The 19601-nt window shown below is 47.0% G+C and overlaps 2 protein-coding genes across 2 annotated transcripts; both read left to right on the top strand.

The window, feature by feature from the left end:
- Nucleotides 1-1596: 1596 nt before the first annotated feature.
- Nucleotides 1597-5388, top strand: b4gat1 (beta-1,4-glucuronyltransferase 1). The gene is made up of 2 exons (XM_057856313.1): nucleotides 1597-2782; nucleotides 4098-5388. Exons 1-2 carry the CDS (start codon nucleotides 1694-1696, stop codon nucleotides 4287-4289), a joined length of 1281 nt encoding a protein of 426 aa, XP_057712296.1. The 5' UTR covers nucleotides 1597-1693; the 3' UTR covers nucleotides 4290-5388.
- An 11159-nt stretch (nucleotides 5389-16547) lies between these two features.
- six7 (SIX homeobox 7) lies at nucleotides 16548-19331 on the top strand. Its single transcript, XM_057856314.1, has 3 exons — nucleotides 16548-17311; nucleotides 18078-18241; nucleotides 18314-19331. The coding sequence occupies exons 1-3, from the start codon at nucleotides 16922-16924 to the stop codon at nucleotides 18495-18497; spliced, it is 738 nt and encodes a 245-aa protein (XP_057712297.1). The 5' UTR covers nucleotides 16548-16921; the 3' UTR covers nucleotides 18498-19331.
- The last annotated feature ends 270 nt before the right edge of the window (nucleotides 19332-19601 follow it).

The raw sequence follows: 19601 nt of genomic DNA, 5'->3' as shown, positions 1-19601 counted from the left end.
CACGAGGCCCACAAGCCAGAGCCGCAGCTACCCAACCGGCACAGCATGCCACAGGACCTGCGGCCCACCCAGGGCAGGGTCCCCCGCCGGAGCATGCAACATCCAGCCGATACACCCGGGGAGGGTGGAGTGGGGGTGCAAGCAAGCGCAGCCCATCCCCCCCTCCCACTGCCCAGCAAAGGGGCCATCGTCACCCCCCCCCAGGATCCAGAGTGGTCCCTCGGGCCACCTGTGCCCCCATCAACCGGCCTTCTGAGATGGAAAGAGGGGACGCACCACCAACCACACGCCCACCCCCGTCCGCCCACTCAGCCCACGAGCTGTAGCCCCCCAACCGGCATGCCACGGGACCCCCAACGGCCCACCATGGCAGGTCAAGGTCCCCCGCTGGAGCAGGCAACATCCAGCCAACACACCGGCATCCAGCCAGTGACCCGCGAGGGAGCTCAGGGTTGCTACCCTGGCAGAGAAGAGAGGAAGGTGGAAGAAGGAGGACGCCAAGGAGCCGCCGAGGGGCGACGCGAGATCAGAGCCCAGACCTCCCCCCACTCCCGCGGCTGGCAGCCCAGGCAGAGGGGAGGCCTCGCCTTAGAGAAAAAGTCTGGGATTAAACGTTTTTGATTCTAGTGGCTATGTGAAGGATGAATAGTAATAAGGTTATTAATCCAGTTGTGGCTAAACAATAGCATATGACGATTAGCGACAGTGTGGCTAACCAATTTGGAAGGGGGGGGGTACGTCACACCCTCCTCAAAGTTGATGAGTGCCAATGAAAGTGATACAGAGCCACTCAAGATATAAAAGTGTCATTCAACTAATTGTCAGTTCCCATATTATCATAAAGTTATGAAAAATGTTATAAAGGTTAAAAAGTGACCTAGTGTTGCTTTAACTTGCAACTCACAATTAATGGCATTTCTAAATGCAAAAATTATTATTTATCAAGTGCATTCATTAGCACGGGTTGACCAATGTGTTTAGGTGTGCTAATTGTCAGTCACCATATATATGGTATATATAATTACGGCATTTTTTTCTAATTGCAAAAATTATGGATTATTATATATTTTATTTTAAAATACATGTATTAGCACAGTTGTTAACCAATGTGCTTAAGTGTCATTTAACGAATTGTCAGTCGTCATATTATCACTAAGGTTGAAAAGTTACCTAGTGTTGCTTTAACTTGCAATTTAACTCGCAATTAATGGCGATTTTTTTTCTAATTGCAAAATGATATATTTTATTTTTTAAATACACTTAGTAGCACGGGTTGACCAATGTGCGTAAGGTGTCATTGAACTAATTGTCAGTCGCCATATTATCACAAATATTACAAAAATATTTTATAAGGGTTAAAAGGTTAACTAATGTCTGTTTCGTGAACAGTGATGTACTCAAAATGATTCAACCCTCACTGAAAATCGCATTTAAAAATGATTTTCCACACAAAAAAAATCGAATAAAACAATGTTTTTATTCTAGTGCACAGAGACGTTCGAAAATTTTGACAATGAACAAACTTTGAGGGGGAAAAAAATGATTGTTAAAACCGTTTAAATGTTCGTGACGTCATCAGCACGCGCCAAACGAAGCCAAACCGCAGCATCCCGTTATGCTAGGCTAGGAGGCCAGCGTCTATTAGGGCAATGTAGGTCAGGGTAGCGGGGCCGTCCGTCGGAATTGGGGCGGGATGCATCTGCCCAAGAAGTGTTCGGCCTTTCGCGTGGTCCTGGGTGCGCTGCTTCTGGTGGCGCTGCTCCAGCTCCTCTACCTGTCCTTCCTGTCAAAGTTCCACGGTAAGCAGCAGCGTTCCCGTTACTCGGAGCTCTTCCCGGGCTCCGGCCCAGGCGGCGGTGGCGCGGCTCACTCCTCCGAAAAGAACTCCCGTAAAGAGCGTCTGAGGTACTCCCTCTCTAGCGGAGGTATTTTTGACCACAGCGGCCAGTACCGCGTCTACAAGAACCTAATCCAAAGCGACTGGACGGGTCCCAACGTTCTGACATTGGCCACCCACACGAGTCTGAGCAATTTGCACCACCTGTCGGATCTGGCGGAGAGGTGGCGCAACCCGATTTCGGTGGCCGTCTTCGCGCACGGCCAGGACGTTCGCCTGGCCACGGCGCTGTTGTACGCGCTCGGCGTCCTGTGCCCTCGCGTCCAGGCCTTGGTGGACTTCCACCTGGTCTGCCTCTCGGGGGAAACGGCCAGCTTCCCCCAACAGGACCACCTGCACTTTGCCGGTCTGGACGACTGCGCAGCTGTCTTCTCCCGTCTGGAGGCCCACAGGAGCCGCTATGAGAACTACGCCTTGGGCGTCAACGTCTCCTATCCTAACAACCTCCTTCGCAACGTGGCCCGAGGGGGCACAGAGGCCTCCTACGTCCTGGTGATTGACATAGACACCGTGCCCTCTGCAGACCTGCACCAGCAGTTCTCGGCCATGGTGGCCGGGCGCCAGCCTGCCCCGGACCGGGTTTTCGTCCTGCCGGCCTTCGAGATCCGCCACACCAGGAAGATGCCGGCCACCAAGGCCGAGCTTGTGCGGCTGTACCAGGTGGGTGAGGTGCGACCTTTCTACGAGGAGCTGTGTCCTCGCTGCCAGGCCCCCAGCAACTATTCCCGCTGGGTCAACGGCCACGTGAGCGAGCCCCCCGGCGCCCTGGAGGTGGCCTACACGCTGACTTGGGTGGATCCCTGGGAGCCGTTTTACATCGGCCCGCGCGACGTGCCCCTCTATGACGAGAACTTCAAGCAGTACGGCTTCAATCGCATCAGCCAGGTGGGTCGCTGCGTAACCAGGGCTTGAATTTGTTTCGTTAGAAGTCAAATAACCAATACATGATGCTTTCCCTCTTCCCATCCCTGGGGAGCCCCGGTGCTGGGATTGGCAATGGGACAGCGTGGGGTCGGTTGTCGACGGGCTTACACTCACAAATGATTCACACGATTACTGGTTTCTAGTTAACGGAGCTGATTTGTGTCCACTTGACACGTTCCCCATTAATCTGGCTTTTAGACTCCTCCATTCCTCCCTCCCCGGGCTGGCTGGGTAGAGGCCGTGACCCTGGGTTGGCGGCATCCCCGTTCATCTGCGTGACTGTCACGTGTTTGGTGGGGCTCGCGCGCGGCTGGATGTGATTGGGCGCGCTCAGGTGGGGAGCCGTGGTGGTGGAATTGGCGATGGGACGGCGTGGGGTTGGTTGCCGACGGGCTTACACTCACAAGGGATTCACACGATTACTGGTTTCGAGATCACAGAGCTGATTTGTGTTCACTCGACACCCTCCCAATCACTTAGCTTATAGACCCCCCCCCCCCCCCCCAGGGGCTGGCTAGGTGGGGGCCATGGCCTTAGGGTGGCGCCCGCGTGCCGTCTCCGCTCGTCTGCGTGACTGTCATGTGTTTGGTGGGGCTCGCGCGCGGCTCGATCTGATTGGGCGCACTCAGGTGGGGAACCCCGGTGCTGGGATTGGCGATGGGGCGGCGTGCGGTCGGTTGCTGACGGGCTTACACTCGCAAGGGATTCACACGATTACTGGTTTCTAGATCACAGAGCTGATTTGTGTCCACTTGACCCCTCCCAATCACTTAGCTTATAGAGTCCCCCTGCCCCCCAGGGGCTGGCTGGGTGGGGGCTATGGCTATGGGTGGCGCCCCCGCACCGTTTCCACTCGTCTGCGTGACTGTCACTTGTTTGGTGGGGCTCGCGCGCGGTTGGATGTGATTGGGCGCGCTCGGGTGGGGAGCCCCGGTGCCGGTATTGGCGATGGGGTGGCATAGGGTCGGTTGCCGACGGGCTTACACTCACAAGGGATTCACACGATTACTAGTTTCTAGATCACAGTGCTGATTTGTGTACACTCGGCCCCTCACAAGCACTTAGCCCTTCCCTTCTCTCTCAGGTCAACATGCCCCCCACATGGTGTCAACCGGAAATACATCTAGCTGACGATAGCACCAACATATTCATAGTTAGTGTAGGCGTTCAATGTATTTCTTGTTGTTGTTTGTGTTTCTTTTCTTGTGTTTCCTTTCTTCTGTTCCCCCATAAAGTCAAATAACCATTGACTTGACCGGGTTTCTGTGCGTCCCAGGCCTGCGAACTCCATGTGGCCGGCTACGAGTTCTCCGTGCTGAGCTCGGCCTTCCTGGTCCACCGCGGCTTCAAGGTCCAGGGCGAGTTCCACGCCAAGAAGGACGAAGAGAACAAGCGCAACCGGCTCCTGTTTCGTAGCTTCAAAGAAGCTCTGAAGAGCAAATATCCAACATCCAGCAGGCGATGCTAGAACAAAACCAAAAAAAAAGCATTGCCTTAAGGTACTTCCATCCCTCTCTACTCCAGCTCATCATCTCAACACTGCTTAGTCAGTCAGTGATACTGACAATGACCCCTAGATGGCAGCAATCAGCCCTTAGAGCTGGTTGATCCTACTTCTGACTGCTGTTTTGATGCTACAATGTAAATATATTTATTGTGAATTAGGAGATTAGACACCCGATTTCTCATTCGTTGAGCTTTGTGTTGTTGCACTTGTTAGCAAAGCAGCTTTTCTGGTTTGTGTTTTGATTTTCTGCAACATGAATGACGTTGCTACAACCACCATTACGTGGAACTTTACTTGTTTTTACTGACTAAAAAAAACAAACGTTTACAGAACTTTAGATGGAAACGTCCTGGATTTTGTTCAACTTTAGTGACCGGTCCCTGGAACCAAGGGTTTGCATATGTACGGTAGGGACATAACACTAGCAACTTTTCAGGATGCTCAAATTTTCTCCAACTTTTAAGCAACCTTATTTGCGTTTACAACCCCTAGCAAAAAGTATGGAATCACCAGTCTCGGACGAGCACTCACTCAGACATTTTATTATGTAGAAAAACTCAGAATTAGTTAAAAGTCCAACTCTTTAGCATTCAGAAACACTAAAACATAGACTAAAAAACATTGTGGTGGTCAGTAAATGTTACTTTTATAGAGCAAGTGCAAGGAAATAAATATAGAATCACTCCATTCTGATGAAGAATATATGGAATCATTAGAAACAAACAAAGAAATAATAATCAAAACACATCTCTAGGTTTTAGTTGCACCACCTCTGGTTTTTATGACAGCTTGCAGTCTCTGAGGCATGGACTTGAGTGACAAACACTATTCTTCATCAATTTGGTGCCATCTCTCTTTGATTGGAGTTGCTAGATCATCCTTGCAGGTCGGAGTCTTGTTGTGGACCATTTTTTCCCCCCAATTTCTGGGCTATTTGCAGGCTGGATGAGTCTTTCTCCAAGGAATGCTTTCACAGTTTTTGCTCTGTGGCATGATGCATTGCCATCTTGGAAAATGACAAACATATTTTCAAATAAAGGGATAAGAAAGTTGTCTAAAATTTCAATGTAAACTTGTGCATTTATTGATGATTTAACCACAGCAATCTACCCAGTGCCTTTGCCTGACATGCAGCACCATATCCTTTAGAGGAGTTCCAAAAAATCGATTATTACATGAATCGCGATTCGATTGCGATTCATAAAGGTTCAAAAACGATGATTTTCCCTCATAACTTTATGACAGCCGCTCGTAGCGGAACGAAATTCAAGACATGTCTCCCCTAATGGAGCAGTGAGGGCCTAATGAAGCTTCTTGAAGCAATGAAGCTTTGCAGCCAATTGGTTCAACGCTTCACGGTGGTTCATTTGATCTTATAACAGTCTTATGAAGCCACTGTCAAATAAAACTTTACCAGATACCATAACTAGCAATTAATGAAACTAGAACAGTAACTGAAGCTTCTTGAAGCAATGGTTCAATGCTTCATGGTGGTTCATTCGATCTTATAAGTCTTATGAAGCCTCTGTCAAATAAAACGTTACCAAATACCGTAACTAGCAATTAATGAAACAACTAGAACAGTAACTGAAGCTTCTTGAAGCAATGGTTCAATGCTTCATGGTGGTTCATTTGATCTTATAACAGTCTTATGAAGCCACTGTCAAATAAAACGTTACCAAATACCATAACTAGCAATTAATGAAAGGACTAAAACAGTAACTGAAGCTTCTTGAACCAATGGTTCAATGCTTTATGGTGGTTCATTTGATCTTATAACAGTCTTATGAAGCCACTGTCAAATAAAGTGCTACTAGTTAATATCCTTTGGTGTATATATCCCATAATACAGCTGCGGCTAACAGTCCAGTGCGGCTTATCTATGAACAAATGCCGTTCTTTGATTGCGCTTGAACAACTGACACGGGCAAGTCATTTGACATCAGCGCTAGCTTAAATGAGAGGGAGTAGTGTTGGGGGGAGGGCTTCATTTCAATGTTTACATTGGTCACATAGCCAGCTCTCGCCATCTGCCAGCGACTCGTGACGTCGACTCCGGAGGCGCGGTGGCGTCCATCCCGTTGGCACGCGACGCCCACGTTCCGCCGGCCGTTGACCACCAATGGGGGAGCAAACTCCCGGGAGCCTAGGGTCGCCGGGGTGGCGCTTCTTAAAAAGGTGGCAGAAGGTTAGAGGGGGTGGTTGGTGTGGACCGGAGCAGGTTTGCTGGAGCAAAGTGGGGTTTATCTCCACCGGCTTATCTGGGTCACAGAGCTTTACGCCAAAAGCAATTAGGGCCGTCCGCTCCTGTGTCAGGCTGGCGGGAGGGCCTCGGACCATCTCGGGACAAGACGGCGGAGGAGCGGCGAGTTGGGGGGGGGGGGGCAGACGGGGGAGAACCTGTCAGGCATCCTTGTCAGGTCGGGGTGAGAAAAGCCCAAAAGTCTACTCTGGTAAAGGACTAGCGATACTCGAGTAAAAGTGTAAGAGCGTGCAGCTAACTTGTGACTCACCCAACTTTAATCTTTTAAATCCACAATCATTAAATGGAACAAAAACGTTTTGTCCCCAAGAAACGACCTTGAATGAACTTTTGAAATCAGGTGAGATCATCAGACCTACCGTAATTTTCAGACTATAAACCCTTTCATTTTGAATCCTGCGGCTTATAGTCCAGTGCGGTTTATTTGTTGATTTATTTGGGTTAATAGGTAACACTTTATTTGACAGCGGCGTCATAATACTGTAATAAGACCGTCTTAATTATGACATGACACTATCATGAATATTACTGAATGCTTATGTCATTGTCATCCGGCAAATTATTTCACTAACTCCATTTATGTCCAGCTTACATCTTTTACATTCATTCAAAAGTAGGATAATTGGCAGATAACACTAAATGACATGTTATAAGCATTCATAAATGCTCATGGCAGTGTCATAATTGTCTAATTACAGTCATATGGCGACACTGTCAAATAAAGTGTTACCAAATACTAGAACTAGCAATTAATGAAACAACTGGAATAGTATCTGAAGAAGTAATTTGCACAGAACATAAATATTGATTGTTATTTACATCTGTAGTGCTGCAATGCATGCTAGGAGGCATGTTGGACGACAACAGGGTTGACAGCAGGTGACACCAGAGGTTGACTGTCTCCTCCAAGGCAGCAGTGATAGCCAAATGAAGCTTTTTGAAGCAATGACCAATTGGCCGCAAAGCTTCATTTGGCCATCTTCTTGAAGCAATGAAGCTTTGAACCAATTGGCCGCAATTCTTGAAGCAAATGAAGCTTTGCGGCCAATTGGTTCAAGGTTTGACCATCTTCTTGAAGCAATGAAGCTTTGCGGCCAATTGGTTCAATGCTTCAATGAAGCAATGAAACTTCAATGAAGCAATGAAGCAATGAAACAATTGGCTGCAAAGACTTCATTTGGCCATCTTCTTTGCGTCCAATTGGTTCAAAGCTTCATTGCTTCAAGAAGATGACCAAATGAAGCTTCTTGAATCAATGAAGCTTTGCGGCAAATTGGTTTAAAGCTTCATTGCTTCTAGAAGCTTCATTTAGTCATCTTGCTTTGAACAAAATGGCCGCAAAGCTTCATTTGGCAATCTTGAAGCAATGAAGCTTTGAACCAATTGGCCGCAAAGCTTCATTGTTTCATTGAAGCTTTGAACCAATTGGCCTCAATGCTGCGTTGCTTCAAGAAGATGGCATCTTGAAGCAATGGAGCTTTGAACCAATTGGCCGCAAAGCTTCATTGCTTCAAGAAGCTTCATTCGGTCGTCTTGCTTTGAGCAAAATGGCCGCAAAGCTTCATTGCTTTAATGCCAGCACAATGAAGCAATTATCAGAGAATCCCAAAATTTGAAAAATAAGGTCCTAATGAAACCTTTTTTTTTTTTTCAAATTTGTAAAAAGAAAAGTCAAAATGAATATGTGTAATAAGTGCTCAGATACCTATAACCCTTGCTAACCTGCAGAGGCATGTGTTGACTTAAAGCCATTTTTATTTTCAAAAAGAAATGTCAAAATTCTAAATTACTCTTAAAATCATGAAATTTTAGGTGTATCAATGTGATACATTTGGCAATATAGGGTTAAGAAGCTTCATTTGGTCATCTTCTTGCTTTGAACAAAATGGCTGCAAAGCTTCATTGCTTCAAGAAGCTTCATTTGGCCATCACTGCTTCCGTGGGGGGAGGCAGTCAACCTCTGCTGACTACACTGTTGTTGTCCAACATGTCTCCTAGCATGCATTGCAGCACTACAGATGTAAATAACAATCAATTTTCATGTTCTGTGCTAATTACTGTGCTAATTACTGTAACCACCATGAACCAATTGGCCGCAAAGCTTCATCACCGGTAACACTTTATTTAACAGAGGCATCATACGACCAAATAAACCAATTGGCCACAAAGCTTCATGGTGAACCACCATGAAGCTTTGAACCAATTGGCAGCAAAGCTTCATGGTGGTTCATTTGGTCTTATAACAGTCTTTTGATGCAGCTGTTAAATAAAGTGTTACCATTGATGAAGCTTTTGCGGCCAATTGGTTCATGGTGGTTAAATTAAATGAACCACCATGAAGCTTTGCGGCCAATTGGTTCAAACTTTGCGGCCAATTGGTTCAAAGCTTAATGGTGGTTCATTTGGTGCAGGTGGCAGCAGAGGTTGACTGTCTCCTCCAAGGCAGCAGTGATGACCAAATGAAGCTTCTTTGAATCAATTGGCCGCAAAGCTTCATAGTGGTTCATTTGGTCTCATGACAGTCGTATGATGCAGCTGTTAAATCAAGTGTTACCGTTGATGAAGCTTTTGCGGCCAATTGGTTCAACCAAATGAACCAATTGGCCGCAAAGCTTCATGGTGGTTGATTTGATCTTGTGACAGTCGTATGATGCAGCTGTTAAATAAATTGTTACCGTTGATGAAGCGTTTGCGGCCAATTGGTTCATGGTGGTTAATTCAAATGAACCACCATGAAGCTTTGAACCAACTGGCCGCAAAGCTTCATGGTGGTTCATTTGGTGCAGGTGGCAGCAGAGTTTGACTGTCTCCTCCAAGGCAGCAGTGACGACCAAATGAAGCTTCTTTGAACCAATTGGCCGCAAAGCTTCATGGTGGTTCATTTGGTCTCATGACAGTCGTATGATGCAGCTGTTAAATCAAGTGTTACTGTGTTGGGTCTAAAACTCGTTCTTTAACTTAGTTATTTACCCAAGGCAAGCTGACAAAAGGCAGGGCACGGTGAGACAGAGTCAGAGAGTTGACATTTTTCAACCTGCAGGTTGGGAGAGCCAGGAGACATGTTCCGCGACCAATGTCCCATCGAAGTCGCTCTCTGAAATCCCCCGCGCTGCTAACTTTTATTGAGGGCTTGTTGATGGGCGGAATACAGTTACAACACTGTTGTCCAACGTGGCAGTATTCTAGTCACTGATTGAACAGTCACACTCTTGATTGAATTAACAGTCACACTCTTGAGCAGGCAAGATATCTTTGTTTTGAACACACATTTGCACTCAAAGTACTGTAGCTTGGTGGAAAAAGCACTGAGACGTTGTGTGATGAATCAACATATGTGTGTGTATCTATTTATCAGCAGAATGTGAGCAATCACCGGTAAGCACATGATTATGGGCTAAAACTGTATTCTTCATAATAGCTTGGGAGTACGCGTATAATAGCTGTGGGAGAGCAAACTGGCATAATATATTTGGCATATAAAAACAAGCTTATCTTACATACTGGTTCATATGTTTTGGTGTAAATATCCCATAATACAGTGAGGACAGCTGCGGCTCATAGTCCAGTGCGGCCTATATGCCGTTTTCGTGCCAAATTTAATGGGTAGCGGCTTATAGTCAGGTTCGTATGAAAATTACAGTAACTTGTTACAAGCTACGGACATCATACTTGAGGAACCAAATGTGGAACTGAGAAGTTCCTGTGGGACCAAGCTGTCCCGAGGGGATTCTTTCGTTTCCGAAGCGGGGCCCGCCGGGATAACGAGACGTGACACTGGGCTGGGGGAGAGAAAAGGAGGCCTGACAGATAGACCTAATCCTTCTCACCACGCTAACACCTCTTAGCTTTGCACCCCTGCTGTCATAGCCGCTCAGCGCCTGCGCGCGTGCACGCTTACGCACAAAATACACGCGCAGGTAAGTGGTCCTTCAGATGAGGGTGTCAGGCCTCACACTGTGCTGCCGGCCTAGTGTAAAACCACACGCGCCGACGCGAGGCATATGTCGTCGCCTGTATCGATCATTACGGCGGCTGAGGGCGGCTATGATACAATGAGCTCCAGTGTTTGCACAACAGCGAGCGGCTGTGTGCCAACACGGGCTCAACACAAGTATCCCGTTGATGACTGGAGTGTCAAGATATGGAAAATCAGGTCTCTGTATGCATAGTACAGTGGATAAGTGAACTGTAATTTCCTGACTATAAGCCGCCACCCACCATTTTGACACGAAAACTGCATTTGTTCCTAGACAAACCGCATCGTACTATAAACCACAGCGGGCCTCATTGTATTATGGGATATTTACACCAAAAGATATCAGCCGGTAAAACTTTAATTCACAGCGGCATCCTTAAACTGTCACAAGACTAAATGAACCACCATGAAGCTTTGAACCAATTGGCTTCAAGAAGCTTCATTTGGCCATCACTGCTCCCCTGGAGGAGACAGTCAACCTCTGCTTCCACCTGCTGTTGTTGTCAAACATGCCTCCGAGCATGCATTGCAGCACTACATATGTAAATAATAATGAAAATTCATGTTCCGTGCTAATTATTTCTTCAGTTACTGTTCCTGTTGTTTCATTAATTGCTAGTTAGGGTATTTACTAACACTTTATTTGAAAGATACATTCTAAGACTTTCGTCACACCAGATGAACCACCATGAAGCTTTGAACCAATTGGCTGCAAATCTTCCATCACTGCTCCCTTGGGGGAACAGTCAACCTCTGCAGCCACTTTCTGTCAACACTGTTGTTGTACAACATGCCTCCTAGCATGCATTGCAGTGCTAGAGGTTTAAATAACAATCAAAATTCATGTTCTGTGCGAATTATTTATTTCTGTTATAAGATCAAATGAACCACCATGAAGCATTGAACCATTGCTCCAAGAAGCTTCAGTTACTGTTCTAGTTGTTTCATTAATTGCTAGTTATGATATTTGGTGACTTTTTTTTGACAGTGGCTTCATAGGACTGTTAAAAGATCAAATGAACCACCATGAAGCATTGAACCATTGCTTCAAGAAGCTTCAGTTACTGTTCCAGTTTCATTAATTGCTAGTTATGGTATTTGGTAACAGTTTATTTGACAGTAAGACTGTCATAAGACCAAATGAACCACCATGAAGCCTTGAATTGAAATCAATTGGCGGCAAGGCTTCAAGAAGCTTCATTTGGCCATCATAAGGGAGACCTGATTTTTCCATATCTTGACACTCTAGCTCAATACTTTGTTATATTCTCTTTATTGGCAATGACAGAGGTCAAAACGTTTTCTGTAGGTCCTTAAAGGTTTTCACATACTGTTGCAGGTATTTTGGCCCATTCCTCCTTGCGGATCTCCTCGAGAGCAGTGATGGTTTTCGGGGGGTGAGTGTAACGGGTACATCAAGGTCCGTGTGTGCGGTATGTGGAAAACCTTCTGTTTTCTGACGCTAGATTTGAGTTTGTCAACCCCAGAATCCCCGCATTACCGTTACAGCAAAACGAAATGTCCCTTAGCAATGAAAATCGCTTACTGTGACAAATGAGCGGGGAGCCAACACACTCCGGCAAGGCGGCGAAGGAACAAAGCCAGGCGATCCGTACGTGACCCGCTGGTGGACTTCACGGGTCGCCCGGAAATGTCCGGTTTTTGTAGAGATGCGCCCCGCAGAGGCGGAGAGGCCAACTTCCGTCCCCGAGGGGCGCGGCCCTGCCCAATGACAAACATTAAAGCTACTTTTGGTTCAGCCCCCTTGAAAAAGGGCTTTTCACATGGGACAAATGAGCTGTGCTGCAACAGATGCAACAAATGGTAAATATTATGGGTGCAAAACAAGTTATCTTTAAGATTCCCTACTCAAGCGCGTCTCCTAACTATGGGAACAAGGTGAAAAACAATAGAAATTGTTCACAGACATAAAAACAATAGGAGCTGTTACAATCTATGTCACAGAAGCAATCATACATCACAAAAGCGTAATGTAATATTTTCCCCTATCATTCCGCCCTTTGACCCGGATTGAATTTATCATAAGGCATAATGTGCTAATTCACTTCGGGTCACATAATATTTTCTCCATCACCTTCCCTCTGCTACTGGATTGTATTTTTTGTTGTTGTCGATGTTAGTGTCCACTACTGCAGGAACAAGGTTGTACCTCAAAGCAGAAAACAACGGAGGGATGTGTTCAAGGGTTTATTAAAATTCAATTTAAAATACAAGCGATCGCAGAAATGGGGGAATAACACAATGGGTCCCGGACAGCAGGTCGACGGGGATTAATAATACTAACCTAAGCGGTAGGCAGAGAGTCGATAAGACAACAGAACAAATACACTGAAATTCCAGCACAACGTAGGGGATTTCAAAACAAGGGCGGCAGACGAACAAGCTAGAAAATCCACGAGATTCAAGACTACAAGGTACCGAAAGACAATCAGCAAGTTAATATCTTGGCACCCTTCTCTTGGATTGCCTGGTCTTGAATTGACTGTGTCTAGACTTGTCTTCAATACCCTTGCTGATGGAATGAGGTTTTCACTCAAAATCACACGGTACATTGCCAAATTCATCATTTCCATTACACGAATTGGGTGTCCTGGTCCTTTTGCAGAAAAAATGCCGTAAAGCATGACGTTTCCACCCTCGCGCTTCACAGTAGGTATGGTGTTCTTTGGATACAAATCAGCATTCAAGTTGCGTTTCTACCAAAAAGTTCCATTTTTTTGGTTTCATCTGATTATATGACATTCTCCCAGTCCTCTTCTGGGTCATCCAAATGCCCTCGAGAAAACTTCAGACTGGCCTGGACGTGTACTGGCTTAAGCAGGGGAACACGTCTGGCACTGCAGGATTTGAGTCTTTTTAAGTGGGAGAACTTGCACAATTTGTGGCTGACTAACTACTTTTTTTTGCTCCTCTGAATGCCTGCTGTCCGAATGGCAGTGTGCGTCAATTCATCCCCCAAAAAGTTCTGCGGGACGGTCAAGCGCGGAGCCGCTCTCGCTATAATTAATGTGGCTGAGGAGCAGATTAAGAGGATTTATATGGCAGATTAAATCTGAGTGTCGCAGTCACACAACAAAGACTTTATTAGTCCAAATCAATAAAAGCTGCTCCACGTGGCGACAGTGTTCCTTTTCACTACTACCTTCACTCTCAGCTCATTTAGGCGCTCGTCTTTTCCTTTTTTGGCTTTTTTGTTCGCCGCGCTTGTTTGCTTTGAAGGGCTGGTGTTAAATTAGGGTTAAAGACAAGGCCCGAATCGCATCGCGGGCACTCGTTTCTGGTCTAAAGCGTAATTTTTGACACACAAGGCCTGAGGACCCCGCTCGGTTTTTGTCGGGCAATCCCGCCACGGTAACGTCTGCGGCACGGGGGCCGAGCCACAGAGGATCAGGGGGGAGCTAAGTCACCAAAGCAGGAATTAATGAGCATTAGGCTCTTAGGTAAGAATAAGTCCCACCTTTAATCCTAAACAACTCCACTAACACCTGTTACATATACCGCATGCTATATACAGTACGCTATGCCGTCTACTCTGATGACTCCCAACCTTTTTTTGAGCCGAGGCGCATTGGATGGCGCTGGTACAATTCAGAAATGGTACAAAATAACATGTCCAGTGTCTGTCCAGATATGCCGGGTGTTTATGTAGATTTATGAACTAAACCACAAAAATGGCGCCTGATGAACTTTAACCTTTGCGTTCACTTTTTACATCTCGTTGTATCGTGCCTTTACCTGTGCTGCAATGGCTCGTTTATGATATTTTTGCAAATTAAACACAGCCAACCGAACCGTCGGAACCGCGCTAGCGCAAATCTAATGACCTGAGCTGGCGAAATCCTGATAACCCGGCAAAAAGGCCAAACTCTGCACGATCACCTTAGTCTTAACCACTTGTAGTGATGTCCCCAAATGAGCTGTTATCACCAGGCAATGCCCCCCAAATGTCCCCAAATGAGCTGATATGACCAGGACACGCCCCCCAAATGTCCCCAAATGAGCTGATATGACCAGGACACGCCCCCCCAAATGACCTGGTATGACCAGGACACGCCCCCCAATTGTCCCCAAATGACCTGATATGATCAGGACACGCCCTCAAATGTCCCTAAATGACCTGATATGACTAGGACACAACCCCAAGATGTCCCCAAATGACCTGATATGACCAGGACACGCCCCCAAATGTCGCAATATGACCTGTTATGACCAGAACACGCCCCCCAAATGTCCCCAAATGACCTGATAAGAACATATCAAACGGACGTGTCCCCCAAATGATCTGATATGACCATGACACCCCCCCAAATGTCCCCAAATGACCTGATATGACTAGGACACAACCCCCAGATGTCCCCAAATGACCTGATATGATCAGGACACGCCCCCAAATGTGGCAATATGACCTGGTATGACCAGGACACGCCCCCAAATGTCCCCAAATGACCTGATATGACTAGGACACAACCCCCAGATGTCCCCAAATGACCTGATATGACCAGGACACGCCCCCAAATGTCGCAATATGACCTGGTATGACCAGGACACGCCCCCAAATGTCCCCAAATGACCTGATATGACTAGGACACAGCCCCCAGATGTCCCCAAATGACCTGATATGACCAGGACACGCCCCCAAATGTCGCAATATGACCTGGTATGACCAGGACACGCCCCCCCAAATGACCTGATATGAACAGATATCAATAGGATGTGTCCCCCAAATGATCTGATATGACCATGACCCCCCCCCAAATGTCCCCAAATTACCTGATATGACCAGGACACGCTCCACAAATGTCGCCAAATTCACTGATATGACCTGAATACACCCCACAAATGTCCGCAAATTAACTGATATGACCAGAACACGCCCCCCAGATGTCCCCAAATCAACAGAAGGTGACCTGATGTTGTTTCTGAAATGTCCCCAAATCAACAGGAAGTGACCTGTTATGACCAGGACGTTTCCCCTAAATATCCCCAAATCAACAGGAAGTGACCTGATATGTCCCCAAAATGTCCCCGAACCAACCTGGGCGGGGCTAAGATCTGTATCGCCACACAGCAAAGACCCACTGTAATTTCTCCAGAAATTTGCCGATTCTAGTAATATCAAATATATTTTTATTTTCTTAAACTATGATATCAATGCTATAAGATATTATTCCGTGATTGATTATATTAAGTGTTTTGGAGGAATACAAACAGTTAAACAGTAAATACGAGAAAAGATACTATTCCCTTTATCAGCCAAGCATCAAATCAGTCTTAAATCGATGCGGCGTCGCATTTGGGGGATTGCTAAGTTGTCTTCTGAGAAACTGGCAAGTTCCCGTGTGTGGGCAAACAAGAGAAGCAAAGCAAAGTGTTGATTGGCTGAGCTATTTTCCTCAACGGCTGCATTTAACCGTCGGTAAGCCGATCCCTTAAACTGCGACCGTGAGAGTCCGGCGTGTGTCGTAGTTCAAATGTAGGTATCGTCCTTTGATTGGGGACACCCCTTCCCCCCGTCGACGCCCACCCTCCCCGTGTGAGGTGAGGCGTAAAACTAACACTCGGTGTCTTAGGGGGTCTTTAGTCGGGTGGGGCGAGATGGGATCGACCTGTCTGAGAGGATGTTGCTATTCAGTTGCAAATGAGCTTGTAATTAGCCCTTACACATTTGCCTGGAGGGATTGCGTGCGCGTGTGTGTGTGTGTGTGATTTAACCCATTTTCTCTGACACAGTGTTGAGTAGATAATACTAATTACTTCTCCTCCCAATTGCTTGTTAATTGCGCCCACTGTGGATTTATACAGCATGCTAATTCCTCGCACACATACCCCCCGCTTAGCTTGTTGGCAAGATCAACAGGTCCCTTTTGGAGGCTCCGGTATAATGATTCCCTGGAAGAGCTAGAACGTGAACGTGCGTGTCGGGGGATGGGTAAGGAGTCAGAGTGCAGATGTTCCAATAATGACGAAGATGATGCTAATCTTCTTTGACGCGGATCATCCTTCACCTGACGGCAACCTCCTCCGAAGGTGCAGCGATGAATTGATCCGCGGCGCTCTTTGGCGGGCGATCCATCCGTCCATGTATGTTGAGGCTAATCGTCCAAACAAGCTGATGAGCTGTGTGTCACCTCAGGGTAGGGGACACCCTCCTGCCCCACGCACCCCACCCCGTCCTGCTCCTATAATCCTTGTCCAAACAAGCGCAAAGATGCTAATTGTATCCCGCTATAAATACCACTTGACTGCTGGCGGCCACGGCTTTATCCGTCACGTCGGCCACCAGGACACAGCATCTCGTCTTCAGTCCTCTTTTCTTCAGCTTCCCATTCCGAGATGTTCCCTCTACCCATGTTCACCGCCGAACAGGTGGCCCGCGTATGCGAGAACCTGGAGGAGACCGGCGACATCGAGCGCCTGGGTCGCTTTCTCTGGTCCCTACCGGCCGGGGAGGCCCTGAACCGCCACGAGTCGGTAATGCGCGCCCGAGCCCTGGTCGCCTTCCACGGAGGCAACTTCGAGGCGCTCTACCAGATCTTGCAGAGTCACCGCTTCACGCGGGAGTCCCACGCTAAGCTGCAGGACCTGTGGTTGGACGCGCACTACCGGGAGGCCGAGAGACTTCGGGGACGACCGTTGGGCCCCGTGGAGAAGTACCGCATTCGCAAGAAGTTCCCTTTGCCCCGAACTATCTGGGATGGCGAGCAGAAGACTCACTGCTTTAAGGTAATCCTATTTCAAAGTTACTGCACCCTACGTTTATGCGCAAAAACACTCAATTCCTTGACGTCACTTACAGTAGATCTCTGCTCAACAGTTGTTGACTTGACCTTCTGTTATTTCATGAGAATTTTCACGAGTATGGACCACAAAGTACCTGACAAATCTCCGTAAGGAGCATAGCTTTTGTCCTTTTCTTGAAGACCACAAACCACTTCAAGGGTTTATGGATTGGATATGGTTTATGGCTTATGGACAATTTAAGGCCACCATGAATATTTGCGCAAAGAGTTGTTGGTTTTCTTGCGATTTCCTGGTAGCCTATCCCCACTCCAGGTTGTCCGCGACCCTGATTAGAACAAGCGCTGTAAGATGGTGTGTCAGGATCAGGTCTTGCTTCACTGCTGTCGACAGAACTTTAAGCTGCTGACCGTGATCCAATTGAGTGGATAAACACTCGCATCTCCAATAATATCCGGTCCAATAGGATACCAAGTGACATGATAGGTCATCCCGTGTCTTCAAATGTTGATTTTGAGTCCTCATTCCATAAGCAGCAGTGTTACACCACAAGACAAGTCTAGACAACAGTATTTCAAGCTGAGTCCTGCTTGTTGCTTGCTAGGAGAGGACTCGCAGTTTGCTGAGGGAGTGGTACCTCCAAGATCCTTACCCCAACCCCTTGATCAGTCAGCTCAATGCAACAGTGGTACACCACAAGTCAAGTCTAGACAACAGTATTTCAAGCTGAGTTCTGCTTGTTGCTTGCTAGGAGAGGACTCGCAGTTTGCTCAGGGAGTGGTACCTCCAAGATCCTTACCCCAACCCGTCCAGGAAAAGGCACCTGGCCCAGGCGACGGGACTCACGCCCACCCAAGTGGGCAACTGGTTCAAGAACCGCCGGCAACGAGACCGGGCGGCGTCTGCCAAGAACAGGTCAGTCTTGAAAATCTACCCAAGTTCCCTTTTGTCTCAAATCAACATTTATTTAGCTAATTTCCTTCGCAGACTGCAACAGGACCCTTCCCTTCTAACCTCGGATCAGGAGGGCCGCTCCCGCTCGTTGGCGCCCTCGCCCCGCCTCTTGAGGAGTCCCGAGGCTAGCGACTCCAGCACGGGGACCGAGCGCGGAGGGACCGGTGCCTCCACGCCGGAGATCTCTGTCAGCAGCGATAGCGAATTCGAGTCCTGAGATGGCGTTCGCGTACCAGAGACTGGGCGGTGGGGGTCCGTGCTGTGCCGTCACTGGGCGACTGTAGAAAAACACAAAATCAGGAGCCCCGATGGACGACCCAAAGTAACGCCTCGGCTCTTCAAGTGCTTCTTGTTGCTGGATCCGGCCTGGCCGGTTCTGCAAAAATACTCATTCTGTACTTAAGTACAAGTACAGACACTTGTGGATCAAGACTGATCAAAATTCAAACTTGTGGTTCAACTCCTCTGCCGAAGCCCACACAGTAAACATTCCCAAAAGTGGGATGGACTTTAATACAAAAGTATGATGAATTCATTTAAAGTATGTTACAATCTCTGCTCAAATAGTGCGGTATAGTTTCCCCAATTTTTGACAAATTCACGTAGTGGATATACCGAGACCAAAAAACTGTAGCAAGCACTCCAAACACAGTCAACGTGTAACTGCCTTAAAAGGAACTCAGGGCACAGCTCATCATTGTTTACCTACTGACGTCCAAACTCGGCACGCGTGCCTCTGGCAGATTTACTTCCTGAGCATTTGCGAGGAAATAAGACAGATGGTTCAATGTCAATAAATGAAAGTGTTTCTATCAAAACTCAGACTGCCTCATTGTCACTGTCCACTAGGGTTGCCAACAGTCCCGGAATAGGCGGGACAACCCGGAATTTAGGTGGTTCTGACTGGTACCGTCAGTACCAATCAGAACCTCCGCGCAATCCGGGACTGTTAGCAACTCTACTGTCCACTTTGTTGTGTTAGTGTCCCTTTAAGAAATTTCCCCGTTTATCAATGGCATCACACCAGTGGCAGGAAATTGAACTGTGGTAAGCATTTGTATTTTTTTACCTCCCTTTGATAAACAGATTTTGCAGTTTTATGAAGTAGTTTCAGTGCGGTTGATTGTAAGGTGTCCACTCTGTTAAAGCTATATAACAAAGACATTTCTTGAATTCAATGATTTCAAAAGGTTTAGTTGTAAAATGATAGATTTCTCATCAACTACGGAGGCCCTACAAAGATCTTGAGAGAAATAAAATAAATTTTTAAAATCTGGTGTGCACCAGATAGTATGTGTTTCGCATCACAAACAATCTGGTG

This window comes from Corythoichthys intestinalis, chromosome 13 (assembly GCF_030265065.1).
Source record: "Corythoichthys intestinalis isolate RoL2023-P3 chromosome 13, ASM3026506v1, whole genome shotgun sequence".
In the NCBI taxonomy this organism is placed as follows: Eukaryota; Metazoa; Chordata; class Actinopteri; order Syngnathiformes; family Syngnathidae; genus Corythoichthys; species Corythoichthys intestinalis.
Note: the sequence above shows the minus strand (reverse complement) of the source record. Positions and strands in the feature narration are given on the sequence as shown.

Coding starts and splice junctions, on each gene's coding strand:
- b4gat1 (XM_057856313.1), top strand. CDS start 1,694: ATGCATCTGCCCAAGAAGTGTTCGGCCTTTCGCGTGGTCCTGGGTGCG. Junction 2,783..4,097: donor GCTTCAATCGCATCAGCCAG/GTGGGTCGCTGC, acceptor TGTGCGTCCCAG/GCCTGCGAACTCCATGTGGC.
- six7 (XM_057856314.1), top strand. CDS start 16,922: ATGTTCCCTCTACCCATGTTCACCGCCGAACAGGTGGCCCGCGTATGC. Junction 17,312..18,077: donor AGAAGACTCACTGCTTTAAG/GTAATCCTATTT, acceptor GTTGCTTGCTAG/GAGAGGACTCGCAGTTTGCT. Junction 18,242..18,313: donor GCGGCGTCTGCCAAGAACAG/GTCAGTCTTGAA, acceptor TTTCCTTCGCAG/ACTGCAACAGGACCCTTCCC.